General features: G+C 40.5%; 1 protein-coding gene across 3 annotated transcripts in view; it reads left to right on the top strand.

Moving 5' to 3' along the window:
- The first annotated feature begins 2,178 nt into the window (after positions 1 to 2,178).
- PDZRN3 (PDZ domain containing ring finger 3) overlaps positions 2,179 to 16,586 on the top strand; it is a 199,473-nt gene continuing 185,065 nt past the window's right edge. For all 3 annotated transcript variants that reach the window (XM_015818172.1, XM_015818171.1, XM_015818170.1), the window contains exon 1: positions 2,179 to 2,898. In XM_015818172.1, the coding sequence (XP_015673658.1) occupies positions 2,179 to 2,898 (720 nt within the window). The remainder of the gene's footprint in view (positions 2,899 to 16,586) is intronic.

Genomic DNA, 16,586 nt, shown 5'->3' with positions numbered 1-16,586 from the left:
GTTCTTGCCTTGAATCTTGGAAAACTAATTTTGGTTAGCAAAAACTCCCTCCCCCATTTATCATTTTTGCCCTCCAAGAAGAGACTTGGAGCACACATTTGTGTATCTGGAGAACTTCTGTTGAACATCTAGGGCAGAGGTCCGGAACCGTTCCTGGTTGGCGGCCCTGAGGGAAAGAGAGGATCAGGCAAATTTACATGTGCACGCGCATGCGCAAACAGGCCGCTTGGACCATGGCAGTGCTAGCACCCAATTGCATGGGCAAACAGGGCTGCTAGTGCCCATGTGGCGGCTAGCCCCCTTGCGGCGGCACTAGAGCAAGTGGAGGCGAGTGTGTGCACATGTGGGCGCACTCGCCAGCCATTCCTGCGGCCCAGTGGCTAGGGACCCCTGATCGAAGGCACAAATCCTCAGTGGGAGAGACGAGGTTGTAAATGGTCCTGATAAATCAGTTTCTTCACTTAGTGCTTGGGAAAGGTCCTATCAGGCACACCTTTTACATTTCAGAGAGTTGGAAGGAATTTTATACATAATCAGCCACAAACCTCTAGTCAGTGAATATGTCACCACAGAAAGTTGGGTAATCTCTAGTTGAAGTCCTGCAGCAATTACATCACCAGTCTTGGGGATTTGTTCCACTGACAAAGCATCCTGTAATTTAAACCTATTAGATTTAGATATGCCTGTTTGGGTAGCAAAGAGCAAGTCTTTTGTTCTCTTCCATGTGATAGTCTTTCTGATATCTGAAGAGTGTGATTCTGCCCCTCTCTTTCCAGGCTAAAGATAACTAGTTCCTTCAGATTTCTTTTTTTCATGAAAATTGTTTTATGAATCATGGACATTCTTCACTGCTTTCATTTATAGTATTCTTAAAGGTTCCCAGAAATGGAGTCAATACTGTATTCTATATGAAAACTGATGAACACAAAATATAGAAATACAACTTCTTATGACTATAAAACTACAATTGTATCAATGTCAGCCTCTTTTTTCCCCCCTTTCTTTAAAGCACCACCAGACTGCTGTTTCCACATATACAGGATTCAAGCCAAGAATCTCTTTTCCCTTTGCTTTTGGATTCATAATTCTATTAAAGTTGTACTTGAATTGCATTTCCAAGGGTTTAGCACTTCCTACAAAGTTCTGTCACCTGCAAGTTTGCCAAAATGCTCTGGGAGACCAACTGCATCATCAGAAGAAGCATCATCAGAAGAACCGTCCCCTTTCTGCAGAACATATTGCAACTAAACATGGTGTGCTCCGGCTCCATTGTCCCAGTCATTTCTTCAAGGAAAAGGAAAAAAGCGAAATAGTTTTTTTTCAATGACAGAGAGAACGTTCTTGCATAAAATGGGAAGGGATCCCCAGAATACCAGAAACTGCTCCAAGAGCCTCTCAGCACAGAACTTCCCTAACCCATCAAACAAAGAAAGCTTCATGTAACTGCCGTCCACCCTTCCCTGTGCAAACTCTCCTGAATTCTTCAGCCGTCACTTTTTTTCCTCCCCCCTTTTTTTTCTTCATATATCCGGCAAGCCTTACTGCTGATAATGCTCATGAATAAACAGCATTCTCAGCTTCAGGGAATCAGGCCTCCCCCATCCGAATCTCTCTCTCTCTCTCTCAAAAAGGAGCTAAACCGAGCCAAAAAAGGCGAGAGCAGGAGGGGTTTGGGAAAGGCCGTGCGTTGAGGGGAAGGAGGGAAGCGAGGTGGGAGAAGGAAGCCCTGCGCTTTAACTAGGATCAATGCGGTAGAGGATTCCTCTCCAGCGTTTGCAAGGAAGTCTGAGGCAATTAGTCCAGTCAGTAGACAGCCTGCAGTCAGCCAGTCTGGGCTGCTCCTCGTGCCTCGCAAGGAATGAGAGGGGAGAGCTGTAAGAATAAATGTCCGGCGACCTCTGCAGTTGGGGCTTCTTCTCTGGAAAGAACGTTTTCTTCTCTTTTTTCTCTTTTTGCTTCTCCTCGGGACACCCTGTGATTTGGAACGCCCGGGCTTTTTTTAATTATTATAATTTATCTTTTTTTAAACTAGCCGATTAAAACTGCGGCTTAATCATTTTTCACCTCGGCGGTTTAAGGAGTTTGGGTGTGGGTGTGTGTGTGTGTGCGCGCGCGCGCGCGGGTGAACGGACGGACGGACGGAGGCGTTTGCCTTGCGGTCGGCGAAGGCGGGGAGCGATGGGGTTTGAGCTGGATCGCTTCAGCGGGGAGGTGGATCCCGATTTCAAATGCAATCTCTGCAACAAAGTTTTGGAGGACCCCCTCACCACCCCTTGCGGTCATGTGTTCTGCGCCGGCTGCGTCCTGCCGTGGGTCGTGCAACAAGGCAGTTGCCCGGTGAAGTGCCAGCGGATGTCCACCAAGGAGCTGAACCACGTCCTGCCCTTGAAGAGCCTCATCCTCAAGCTGGACATCAAGTGCGCCAACCGCGAGCGGGGCTGCGAGAAGGTGGTCAAGCTGCAGCACTTGGCCGAGCACGCCGAGATGTGCGACTACTCGCCGGCCAAGTGCCGCCACAAGGGCTGCGCCGAGGTGCTCAACTTGCGCGACGTGGACGCGCATATGCGCGAGAGCTGCGAGGCCCGGCCGGTGGGGATCTGCGAGCAGGGCTGCGGCTTGGTGCTCACCCACCGCGAGCGCAAGGCCGGCTCCCACTGCTGCCTGCAGGCGCTCAAGGCGCACAACGGCGCCCTCCAAGCCAAACTGGCCGGCCTGGAGAAGGAGCTGAAGAAAGAGGCGCTGCGGGCCGGCAAGCGGGAGAAGTCGCTCCTCTCGCAGCTCTCGGCCGTCCAGCTCGAGCTCCAGATGACAGCGCTGCGCTACCAGAAGAAGTTCACCGAATACAGCGCCCGCCTCGACTCGCTCGGCCGTAGCCTGGCCGCTTTTGCGCCCAGCAAGGTGAGTCCGACGGGCGGGCGGCACTGTGCCCCCCCCCCCCCGGGCTGCCTCTCTCGCCCTCCATCCCGTTCTCTGCACCCCCTTTTTTTTCCCCCTCAAGTCACTTGTCCTCTCCCGGGACGCCCCAGAGGGAGGGAGATGACAGATGTGTCTGTAAAGAAGGGTGAGAGTTAGACAGAGATCGGTGGTGGGGGGGGGGGCTAAACAGATTTCAAAGAAAAGACTGCCACCAAATGTCTTTGGAGCGTCCGCCCTGGCATCTGATCAAATGGCCTGTGGCCCTAAGAAAGCAGAGGACCGCAGTAAAAGTTGCACCCCTCAGCATTTACTTCTGAGCATTCATGGATAGGATTGCTCTGCAGATATGTGAGCTCTGAGCTACCTGAAGGCCTCTCTGATGGGTGTATGTGTTTGTAGCTTCCTCAAAATCTCTTGCAATTCAGATCTGTGGGATGCCCCAGTCATTGGAAGCTTGGTTACACAACCCAGTATTTGTTTTTTTTTATTATTATTATTTCCTTCCTTTCCATCTCTTTCTTTCTTTCTTTCTTTCTTTCTTTCTTTCTTTCTTTCTTTCTTTCTTTCTTTCTTTCTTTCTTTCTTTCTTTCTTTCTTTCTTTCTTTCTTTCTTTCCTTCCTTTCTTTCTTTCTTTCTTTCTTTCCCTCCCTCCCTCCCTCTCTTTCTCTTTCTCTCTCTCTTTCTTTCCCTCCCTCCCTCTTTCTCTTTCTCTCTCTCTTTCTTTCCCTCCCTCCCTCCTTTTGCCAGACATTACATACCAAATGTTCAGGCCCCTTTTATGCACCTCTCATATTCATCCCTGCAGGATAAACTCTTTTGAATGTGGTCACCTCCAAATGTGCCAGGCCTTTAACATTCAAGTGGGGTCAGGAATAGTTTGGCACAAATGTTTTGGTGAGAGGAAACATCCCTCTTGGGGGGCAAAACAAAACAAGACCCTGGGGTGGCCATACGAGTGCCAGACTTTTGGCATCCTGTATCTGTAACCTGGGGATCAGCAAACAAATCAAGGCAGAACGAAGAGTGAGGAGACAGGATATTTGTTGTTTATTTTCTTCTCTCTTCCTTATTAGTGAGAGTTGGAGGCAGAGAGCTCTCTCTCCTCTTTTCTTTGAAATCTGTTTAGCCCCCTCCAGTCTCTGTCTAACTCTCTTTTACAGACATATCTGTCAGCTGCAGTTTCAGCCAGCTGGTAGGCTCAGCGTGAAGGGCAAATATTTACAGCTAAGCTGCTCCCCAGTAACTTAAGGAGAAATAGGACTTGAAAAACAGAGATTTGGTGGGTGGTGGTGGTGGATGTTTAATCAGAGTTAAAAAGCCTCTACCAAGTTTCCTTGCTCTTTCTGGTACTGTCCTTTTTTGGGGGGGGGAAGCAAGTGCAACTCATTTCATATCCACAAAAAGTAGGGTTGCCAGGTCTGCTTCCAAAAAATAGCGGACAAGCGGGGGGGAGGGGTTAAGTAGTAAAAAAAAGTAGATTGTACAGCTTTAGATTACATACCATTTCATCATAAAGCTTTTGAATAAAAAAAATAGTGAACATAATGTGAAAAAGTGGATTGTCCACTCAAATAGTGGACACCTGGCAACCCTAACAAAAAGTTGCCTTTGTGGTCTTCTTTCCTTTACACAATTAGTTTATATTGTATACACTTCTTATCAAACTTGGGTCTTTTTTTCCCTTGAAACAATAGTTTCCTCAATCATGACTGTTTTTGAGGGGTTTTCATAGTTTTTTCCCACCACCATCAAAGTTGAGTGTCAACTTTCTTTGGTCATAGTGCCTGGGAATTATGGAAGTCAAAGTTTACTCATCTGGAGACCCTGGATTGAGGAAGGCTGGTAGAGAGTTTGAAATATTTTAATGTTTTGATCATAGAAGGAAAATACTTCATGCCATCTTTTGAAATGATTTAATGTTTTGATTATAGAAGGAAAATACTTCATGCCATCTTTTGAAATGAAGCCAAGAGGCTTGCTTTTTTTAAATTCATTTTATGATCATTTGGTCAACTTACTATCGCAAGCCATACATTTAAATTTAAAAAGTTGCTAGAGTTCTCTAGAAAATCTTTAAGGCCATCAGCATTTATTACTGTAAACCATCAGGAGTTCATGCAGATTACAGTGTATATAAATAGAACGAATTAGTAAATAAATAAATAAAAGTGAAAGCATAAATGATGACTCTCTTAAGGAAAATAAAAGATAACCCAGATCAACATTTCTTTCTCACTTCTCTCCAAAAGGAAATGTTGATACCGCAGTTGGGATGATATCACTCAGGGTGATAGCAGGAATTGGTAATTATGTAGAAAGATCACCATGTAGCTTTGGTAACAGCTGCTTCTCATTATGTTACAGAGTGTGGCTGTCCATTAACATATCTAAGTTCATCTATTATCAAAGGCACATGTGAAATCTGCTTTAGAATCTTGAGAAAGCAGAATGATAAAATGGAGTTTGTCCCTTGTTGCTTGCAAGATTCTCTTGATTGCTACCCTAATGAATGATCTATCTTTTCACTTCAAAATGCCTAGAGAAAGAAAATGCAACTTTAACGGGCTTCTTGTAACTGAACATTGGTTCTTAATTATTTAACTCCAAAGTTGCCTACAACTAACATTCTCTGACTTGATGGGAAATACTCGTATCAGTAAATGTTTGTAAACAAACTAAAACACACACACAAAAGGACGATGCACTGCAATGCAATATAGTAATGGAAGGGTCAATGTAGTTTTCTTGATTGCAGGACAGACGTGCCTCACCATTGCCTTCTAAGATTGACTTCTCATTCTAGCCTACTGAGTACAAAATGTGACATTCCTGGGGGAAAAAAGTCTTTGCCTAGCATAAATATATTATATATATTTAGCCCCCATGTTTTACGAAGGATGGAGACAAACTGGAGCATGTCCTGAGGATGACAACCAGAAAGCTAAGAGGTCTCTAAGAAAACAAAAGGACATGTTGGAAATGTTGGGTGCATTTAGCATGGAGAAGAGAAGACTGTGGGGAGACATGATAGCTTTCTTCAGGTATCTGACTATCTGTATTATAGAAGATGGGATAGGATATGGGTCTCCATACCTGGGTTAGGTTTTTACTGATCCACTGTTTTGGTTGCTACTAATTTTAGAGTATATAAAAGGCTGTGGTTTCAGATCAAGGTAATATATGTGGAGTTCTTATCTGAGAGCAAAAGGGAACAAATGCCCAGAAATTTGAAGTTTCTTCAACTTGCTTCCACCGGTAAAATTGACGGTTCTTAAGGAACTGTTTTAAATAAACTTTTAATCCAATCATTTTTACTAGAAAAAGTCAATATTGAAAGAGTGCAAGAAGTAATTGTTCCGTATTGCCGCATTTACTCTGTGGGATAACTAAGACTATGCCAAAGTAACTTGATGGTAATCCAGCAAACCTCAGTCATCATTGTGGTCTCCTTGTAAAACTAAATTCATAGGGGTAATTCTATGAGCTATAGCAGACATGTCAAACACAAGGCCCGGGGGCCGGATGTGGCCCGCGAAGTGGTTTCATATGGCCCGCAAAGCCAGTGAGGGAACAGCCCCCGTTGCCTTGGCCCTGGCCCAGGCTGGCCGGGAGGGAGCCAATGTACAATTTTGTGGTGGCCATCTATGCTGAAATGCATTCAGTCTTAGCTCCACAAGGCCGTCTGGAAACAGTGAGGAACCAGCCCCTGCCATGTCGACCCCGCCCCCTGGGTGCATGCTGGGGAGGTGTCACCTTTTGTGAGGAATGAAGAAATGCACCATCACCTGGAAGTGGTCCTGGTCCCATCCCCTTCTGCCAGAGACCCTCAGATCTGTCCCACTCCTGCCCAGGCCCCCACAGGCACCCTTGACGCGAACGATGTAGAGCTGGCCACGCCCTCCTGGTAGGCCACACCCACTCCATCCACGCTCACTCAGGCCGCACCCACCCTGGCCACACACCCCCGCCCCCCCGAGGGCAACCACAATGCTGATACGGCCCTCAATGAAATTGAGTTTGACACCCCTGAGCTATAGCATCCAGGATCCACATTCATTTTCAACATACAACTTTATGTTCTTTTTTTTTTTTAGTTTTCTATTTTGTGGAATTTCATACCTTCATTTGTATATTGCTGATACTTTGATGTTGATAGGAAACTTGTTGTCTCCTGATGTTTCTATAATCCAAGCTAGCCTTCTGCTTAGGGTATACCACCAAGTTCTTCTCTTTTTGCTCCCTATCCTGGATTCCTAAAACCAAACTTTCTTACCAAGTATGATGCTATTAATATCTATACACTGATCTTATGTAAGTATTTTTCCTTTTTTAAATTTATGGTCCTGCTCTGTCCCTCAATATGAGCTTCAATTGCTGATTTGCTTTGGGGTCAACCTTCTACTTTATTTATTTGATCCATTTCTATGGCGGCCCATCTCCATTAATGACTCTGGGTAGCTTGCAGTTACTTTCTTCCATGTTAACTCTTGCCATGAAACCAGTGTCTGAATACCTAGATCTAAAGTTTGGATACCTGATAAGGTTGTAAAAAGCAGATAGCTTCTATAGTTTCTTATACGTTTTTTTTTATATTTGTTATTAGAATATTGGAATAATAGAATTAGATCTTTGAGGTCCCATTCTGAAATGCGCAATTGTGAGCAAAACGTTATATGCATTTCTCAATCTGTTTTCATAAGTGCGCAGATACAGAATGATCTCATCACTGGGACATGTAATGTCTAAATTGTCTTTTGGTCTTGTAACAGGGCTGGGGCATTATTAAATTACCCAACTGGACACTTGCTATTTTCTTGCTCAAAGTCTTTGATAGCTCTGCAGCAATGTTTTCATCAGATTTATGGACACAGCTGGATAATATGACTGTTTGTTTTCAGCCTGCCCACAAAAAGGCGTTTATGTAGTTTTCAGAAAAAGGCAGCATGTAATCTGCAGAAAACCCAAAGGTGTCAAGTCACCACAAAAGTGTGGCACAGTCCTCAATCAATTATATGTCTTTCACAGCCTTTTGGGCAACTTTCCAAGGTTAACAATTTCAGCCAGAAGAAGTGCAATTAGAAAATATACATCTTTAAACACTGAAGAAATACAGAGTCAAACCACAGCATGGCTATAGATCTGTTCTCTTTTCTCGCCCTGTGTGGAGAATGGAAGGATGGCAAGTTTCCAATATTTTGATCCCTGGATTATTTAATCAGACCACGATGTCAACATAGTTATGTGCGGCAAAGGGCAAAGTTATAAACAAATGGCAAGCAGGCAGTGATGCTAAGATATTCTGTAGCAGTTAATGTAAGATGGTTTTATTCACAAGCCCACTATGTCAAAATAAGCTTATATAAAATACTAATTGTCCCAAGGGCAGCTGTTAGTATTTTGCTTGTTGTGCTTATTAATATTAAAACAGTCAAGGTACAATTGAACTATAAAATATAGTTTCTTTTTAAATATATATTTTTGGGGTGTGAGAGAGGATCAGTGTTGCATTTGACTTAAGATACATATGAATAATGCATATATGTTATTGACCTATATTAGGAAATAAAGCATAAATTGAAAATACAGGTAAATACAATAATTCATTTAGTGACCATTCAAAGTTACAATGGTACTGAATAAAGTGACTTATGACTTTTTTTCACATGACTGTTGCAGCATCCTGTGGTCAGATGATCAAAATTCAAGACATTTGGCAACTGGCATGTATTTGTGACAGTTGCAGTGTCCCAGGGTCATGTTCTCACCTTTCGTGACCCTCTCACAAGCAAAGTCAATGGGGAAGCCAGATTCACTTAACAGCCGTGTTGCTAACTGAACTGATTCACTTAATAACTCTGACAAGAAAGGTAAAAAAATGGGGCAAAACTCACTTAACAACTGTCTTATTTAGCCACGGAAATTTTGCTCTCAATTGTGGTTGTAAGTTGAGGACTACTGTAATTGCAAATTATGCATATATACTGTAGGTATTTAAATAACATCTGGAAATAAAAATAATGTCCCTGTGAAATGTTTATCGCAAAACTTAGCTAAGGTAGCTGGTATCATATGCAGTGAAATCTCTTCCCAACTAATTCTTGGCATAAACAGTGCTATTGTTGGCTTAAGTATGGAGGTTATAAGGTTATATTTTGATAATTTTCTTTATTTTTGTCTCATCAAGTCAAGGGTTACATAATGTCCCTCTTGGATATTTAATGAATATTTGAGGTTTGTTTGTGGTGATGTAATAGAAGTATTGGTTAAAGTTGTGACTGTGTGCACTTTTTTATGCAGTGTTATTGATTGAGAACCCAAATGATAGTTAATATATTTGCTATGTTCCACGTTAAATTGATGCAATAAGGATTATGGAGTGTGAGATTAGCTATCAGTACAGATTAGCTGTATTTGGCAAGAAAAAAAAAGAGTGAATAATTCCAAGGCATATATAAATGGTGAAAGACCAGAACAAATAGATAAATTTGTATACTGTAGTAGGATGTTAAAATGCACAAATGGTGGTAGAAAGGTATTGGATACGATGTGGTCTGTTGCAATTAATGAATGTTGCAAGAGGCAAAAATAGTTGTGTAGAGGAGCATGCTTCTGCTGATGGAAGAGGGAATTGGGTTTGTCAGAGAACCTTAGTTGAATGCAGTTGAGTCAAAGATGAATACATGCTGAATGAATGTGGATTGAATGCTAAATTAAGTGCCCAGTATAAAATCAGTACATTGATATGATCTAGTCTTGTAGAGTAAATGAATGAAGAATGAATTCCCAAACAAGTGCTTATTTGTACATGAATTTGTACACTTCATGACCATTTACAAAATATATAACATAATATAAATAAATTATAGAAAAATAAAGAATAGGAAACCACCCGGATTTCTAGAAAGATCTTTATTTAATGTAACCGAATCTGGAAAGCTTGTCAGAACAATTCTCCCACTAAATTTATACGTAGCACAATAAAGATGGAGTTGCTTTGAGTCTCTTTCTCATGCTTTCTCCCTTCCCTAGGCTAAGATATTTCTTTTGCAAGTCTTGTTTTCTGTCCATCTTTCTAGGGACTATTAGACATTCCATCACATTAGCAAAATCCCGATAGATGGCGCCTGACTAAGGTACCATAATCAGTGCCCAAACATACAGTAAAAATGCAGATATTTAAAGTGCCTTCTTGAACACTGTTTAGAATACCCTCTCCTGCAGGAGATAATGTATTCCAGAATGTGAGCAGCACCAGAGAAGAAGCATCAAGCCTCCAACCTACTTGGAGAAGGTGCTCTCATCATACTTGGTCTCAGATAACTGATAAGACAGGTCAAAACAAGTGAGGAGAGACTGTCCAGAAAGTACTCAATAGCTGAGCCTTATATGGTGATAAGCAGAAGTTTGAGTTGGACCCCAGAAATAATATATGAAAGAAGAATGAATGGGCTTAAAGCAGTGGTTCTCAACCTTTTTAATGCCGCGACCCCCAACCGGTCGTAGGTCGAGGACTAAACCGGTCGTAAGTCGAGGACTAAACCAGTCGTAAGTCAAGGACTACCCAACCGGTCGTAAGTCGAGGACTTTCCCTGCCCGGGAGCGCCGCGCATGCGTGGTTCCGCCCCCTGCGCTGGCCGAGGCGTAGCTGGCAAGTGGCAGAGACGGAGCAGGCCGACCACCAGCTGGCCCAGCCCAAGGGAGGTAAGGCACCCGCCGGAAAAGGGGGAAAAAATGGCGGACAGCCTTGCTTGGTGACCCCCGTGAAATGGTCGATCGACCCCAAATGGGGTCGCGACCCATAGGTTGAGAACCACTGGCTTAAAGGAAGAGAGAAACTGAGAACCAGGAGTCTTCAAACTTGGCCCTTTTATGACTTGTGGACTTTAACTCCCAGAATTCCTCAGCCAGGCATGCTGGCTGAGGAATTCTGGGAGTTGAAGTCCACAAGTCATAAAAGGGCCAAGTTTGAAGACTCCTGCTGAGAATGTTATTGTTGGAAGAAGTTGATCTGCTCCTGGAAAAAAAAAGATTACAAATTAGAAGAACAAAAGTCAATGTCTGAAAACATGTACTGATTTAGTGGAAGCAATTATAGTTTGTTTATGAGTAGAGAAGATATGACAGATGTGGTGAATAATGTTGGTGTCAGCTGGACTAGATAGATCACTTTATTTTTTATGTAGTATTATTTTTTTAACTTTAAACTTTCTGTATTTTTTTTTAACTTTTCAACTTTAAGTTTCTTTTAATTATTACTTTTCATTGTTCTTTGCTTTGCATAATGTTGTTTACTCAATGTGATGAGTATGTATTCTTTGCTTTTGATAAGGTGGTCTTATACATTTAATAAATGTCAAATAATAATAACCTCTAAGGGCAACTTCTCTTACCTAGAGATCTAGGCTTTTTAGAGTATATCAGGTATACACCACAAATGATTTAAGGTGAAACCTCAAGAAATGTAAGTTTTAGAAAGAGGGGTTTGAGAGTTTTAAGTGGTGGAATGGGTGACTTCAGCATGTACAAGGCCAAAATTCCCCATTTAAAATCTCACAACTGTAAAAATGGAAGCAAGCAAGAAAACAAACAAAAAATCCATCACTACTTGTCTCACTTTGGGGGCTGCAAAAGAAACTCTTAACAGTTTTGATGTGACCCTTAGATCATACTTTTTACCAGCAGTTTATTTGATAATAATAATAATAATAAAGTTGGAAGGGACCTTGGAGGTCATCGAGTCCAACCCCCTGCTCAGGCAGGAACCCTAAACCATTTCAGACAAATGGCTGTCCAGTCTCTTCTTAAAAACTTCCAGTGTTGGAGCATTTACCACTTCTGGAGGCAGGTTGTTCCATTGGTTAATTGTTCTAACTGTCAGGAAGTTTCTCCTTAGTTCTAAGTTGCTTCTCTCTTTGATCAGTTTCCATCCGTTGCTTCTCGTCCTGCCTTCAGGCGCCTTGGAGAATAGCTTGACTCCCTCTTCTTTGTGGCAGCCCCTGAGATATTGGAAGACTGCTCTCATGTCCCCCCTCGTCCTTCTCTTCATTAAACTAGACATTTCCAATTCCAGCAACCGTTCCTTATATGTTTTAGCCTCCAGTCCCCTAATCATCTTTGTTGCTCTTCTCTGTACTCTTTCTAGAGTTTCAGCATCTTTTTTACATCGTGGTGACCAAAACTGGATGCAGTATTCCAAGTGTGGCATTGAAACAACTGTTCATATTTTGGTGTTTGCTTTTTCTTTTCCCAACAACCATTATTGTTAACTTGAAATACAGAATTATTTCTTAAGAGTTTGACTCAGCTGTGGGAAGACAGCATGCCAGAAACATTCCATTTGTTTTAGGGTCAGATGATCTGAATTGGGGGGGGGGGTGTAGCTATGGCATTTTGCAGCAAAATCTTTCCTTCTCTTAATGATCCGTGTGATTGACAGAGAAGATATTTAGTCAGACTAAGAGAGGGAGCCCTTTCCGCATTCTTTAAAAATGTTCATTTCTGGAGGGGCAAGAAAATTGTCACAGCTTTGGAAGCACATCTGGTAGATTTATCAATATGGGTTTTCCTCCTCCCCTCTCCAATTATTCTGCTAAAATGCAAACAGTGATGAAACTAGGATGCATAGCAAAGTTGATGTGGACAATGTTTACAAAACTTGCTAAAATATTTTCTCCCAATATACTATATAACATTGCCATTTTGCTCTTTTTTATAGTAGCATTGGAATTAGAATTAGCAGTGGAAAGCTTTTTCCTCTGTTTTAATCATGGCTTCAATTCTAAATACAATCTAGAATTGGTTTCTTGATTAATATAGTTCTTTTTTTCTTCTATCAAGCAATGGAAAACAGGATAGGATTTTGTGACAATGACATCCTTGTGTTTTTTTTTCTGAACTTACTACATCATAAAAACAGTCTCCTCTTTTTTCCACTTTTCTCCTGGAAGAGTTAAGTATGCAATAAATTATGGTGAGCAGAAAGCAGAGCTTCTCTGGAGACTGGATTTTGATGATACACAGTATCAGAGATTTAGACATTGAGATGTAAACATGTTTAGCTTATATTAAAAAGAATCTTGGTGAAATCAGTGGTATTTACATATAATTAAACTTGAGGCATAATGATATGTTGCTCTTTGAAGTCTGACTTAGTAATATTTTCCAAAGTCTACTTTGCTGTACAATTTTACAAGTTAGTAGGAATTTCTAAGGGTCTGTAGTATTTACTAGTTGATTTTAGCTTTCTTCCCTTTTCATTCAAAGTAGTGACAGGAAAATATGTGACCCTACAGCTTACAGAATATTTCTGAGTATTAATATAATTTGACTGACAGTTTCATTATTAACATGCAAAAAGAAAAAGAAGTATCATAAGACCTTGGAGCTCTATTAATCTAATCCCCTTCCCAAGACAGGTATCTTTATAACATCCCAGAAAAATGGTTGTCCAATCTTTTCTTGAAAACTTCCAACAGTCAGGGAGGTAAACTGTTCCATTGATTAATTGTTCTCAATTCAGGAAATTTCTTCTTATTTCCAGGTTGAATCTCACTTTGACAATCTTCCACACATTGCTTCTTGTCCTTCCCTCAGGTGCTATGAAGAATAAATTGGTTCACTGATCATCCGACTGCAAATCCATCTGGTGGTGGAACCATCTATTCCACATAGTTCTACTGTATCTTACCAGGCTGGTTGGTCTACTTTGTCAAATGCCTTACTGAGTCCAAGTATATTATGTCCATAGCATTTCCCTGATCCACTATTTTAATCACTTTATCAAAGAAGCCAATAAGGTTTGTCTGGCATGATCTGTTTTTAATATACCCATGCTGAATTCCAGTAATCACCTTGTTCCTTTCTAGGTGCTTACAAATTTGCTGCTTGATTATCTTTCCCAGGATTTTCCCAGGTATTGATGTCAAGCTGATTGGTCTGTAGTTTCCTGGATCCACTTTTATGAATGTTGGAACCACATCAGCATTTTTCCTGTCCCCTGGCAATTCTCTAGGAGCTCTGAAAGATTTCATTCAGTGATTCCAAGATCAGATGTGCCAATTCATTCAGTACCCTGGGAAGTAAAACATCTAGTCCCATAGATTTGAATTGATCCAAAGCAGATAGTGTTCTCTTGGTAATTCCTTGCCTGTTTTGACCTTCATTCTTGTTCTGTCTCCCATAGTGGTGCTTTTGATAGGTTGGACAATTTTTTTTCTTTTGCTTAAAGACAGATGCAAAGAAGGAATTAAGCAGTTCTGCTTTCTCCCTGCTACCGTTATCTTCTTGCCATTTTCTTCCATTAGTGGACCAACCATTTCCTTGATTTTCCTTTTTGCTCCTTATTTATTGAAATAAAAACTTTTTGTTGTTATTTTTTGCATTTGTTACAACTCTTAGTTCATTCTGAGCCTTAGCATTCTTGACTCCATCTTTGCAGGCTATTTGCTGGTATTCTGCTCTAGTTTTATGTCCCTCTTTCCATTTTTTAATATTTGTATTTTGTCCCCTACATTGTCAGAGAGCTCTTTGTGCAGCCATGCTGGTCTCATATAGATTCTCTTGTTTTTCCTTTTCAGTGGTATTGTTTTTGTTTGGACATTTATCATCTCATTTTTCAGAGTATCCCAAGCACCTTGTATCGTTTTTCCCATTAAGATTTCTACCCATGGAATCCTTCTTTTTCTCTCTCTTACTTTATTGAAGTCGAGTCTCTTAAAGTCTGAAACATCTGTGTCACATTATCACAGAACAATTGTAATTTATGGCATTAATTGCTTATGAATTGCTTGGAAAATATTTGATTAAATTCTATGCAGAATCATAACTTTTTCACTATTTTACTATGTGGTTATTTTCCATTACATGTGCACTGTAGACACTATGGGTTTAATAATGGGTTTGAAATGGGTTTAACCATTTCAGTTACTAATATGAGTCAGACTAAAATTAGAATATCTAGATTGAAATGTTTTGTGGGAACCATATTCACAAAGAAGGCATGTGAGAATGTGATTGTTAGAAGCTAATAGTAAAGATCCATGAATTATGAACACATTTTGCATACCCATATATTTTTATAGTGCTTATCATTTTAATGACTGAAGTTCTGGAACCAGTATGTATATCTTCAGTCTGCTTTCATTAGACCAGGGGTCATCAAACTCGGCCCTTTTATGACTCATGGACTTCAACTCCCAGAATTCCTCAGCCAGGCATGCTGCATTAGACTAACTGCCTAAAGGACTTGAATCAAGCCTCAAATTCCAGACACTTCTGTTATTTCTCTTGTGGCTAAATCATAAACAGGAAGATTGATTTTGTAATACTGTAACTAGGATATAGATGACTTCCCAAATATTCAAGCAACTGAAGCTGAAAAGTAATCCTATCAAAATGGATGTAAGCATTCTTCCCAACTTCAATACACTTTTTGACAAGACTGTTACTCCCTTATTTCAGTAATGAACAATATATTTCTAAAATTACTATCATTTTAATCTTCTGTGGGCTCTTCTGTGGCACACCTTAATTTTTCAAGAGGAATTGTGGTATAAAGGTGAAAACCTTGATTTAAATGTTCCTTTAGTGTGACTTGCTTTTAAAATATGCCTAGCAATATATACAGCTGAAACATATATCATATATGATATATGAACTAATCAGTAGGCCTTATCAACTTGGAAGCACCTTTAGATCCATTAAGGAATGCCTTGCTTCAATGGAACCAACAATTCAATTTTAAAAGATATTGAAAAATGAAAGGAATTAATGGTGATTACATTGTATCTAATTTTATTTTATGGAAGCTTCAAAATTACAAGTTTATATCACCTTCACATATAATAGCTTGATTTCATTTTTATTATTCCCCAGTGAACACTGCCTGATATAGTAGTGGGGAGACACAGTTGTTGCATTCTCCAATATTACTGATGGGAGATTAAAAGAAACTTAAAATCCTCCTATTTTCCCAAGAAATACAATACTGGCCCTTCAAAGGATCTTGTGGTAATACTACAACTGAGTAGAGTGCATCTTGAACTCCGATCTCCAAGGTTTAGGTCTCAAGTAGAAATTGTTTCCATCCCTGATATTTGATATTTTATCGAGTGGAATTGCAGGCACTTAGAGCTAAATCCACATACATGCTGTGTCTCCCCTTGATAAAGGATGTAAGGCTGGTATATGACCTTCCTATACTTAGGAACAGGATCAACAGTGGGCCAGACATGATCAATTTGGAGAATTTCATGGCTAATTTGTTATTGTACTATGCACTTTTTTCATAATTAAACAAATGGTATATATTTTAGATATGGCAGTTTTCTCTAACTGTTGTTTCCTATCAGACAAAAAAACGTATTTATTACCCTAGTACTTTAGAAAAGTCTGCATACAAACAATTACAAAATATTTTGTAAATCGGGGGGGGGGGAATTGTCACTGGAGTTGATAAGAGTCAGGCAGCATTTCAGTCATATTAAATAAGTATACTTTATCCAGACATTGCTTCCTGATCAGAAAATAGCACAATACACAATTTACAAAAATGAGAATTGTGTGGTCAAGTTTACTTCTGTCAAAATGATTGATGATGTGACTACTGTATATTGATAGGACATAAGAGAGTGAAATCATTATTGCCATGTTTTAGTAAGAAGTGGAATCA

This window comes from Protobothrops mucrosquamatus, unplaced genomic scaffold (assembly GCF_001527695.2).
Source record: "Protobothrops mucrosquamatus isolate PMUCROS unplaced genomic scaffold, P.Mucros_1.0 scaffold694, whole genome shotgun sequence".
Taxonomy (NCBI): domain Eukaryota; kingdom Metazoa; phylum Chordata; class Lepidosauria; order Squamata; family Viperidae; genus Protobothrops; species Protobothrops mucrosquamatus.
This window is presented reverse-complemented; position numbering and strand designations above follow the sequence as displayed.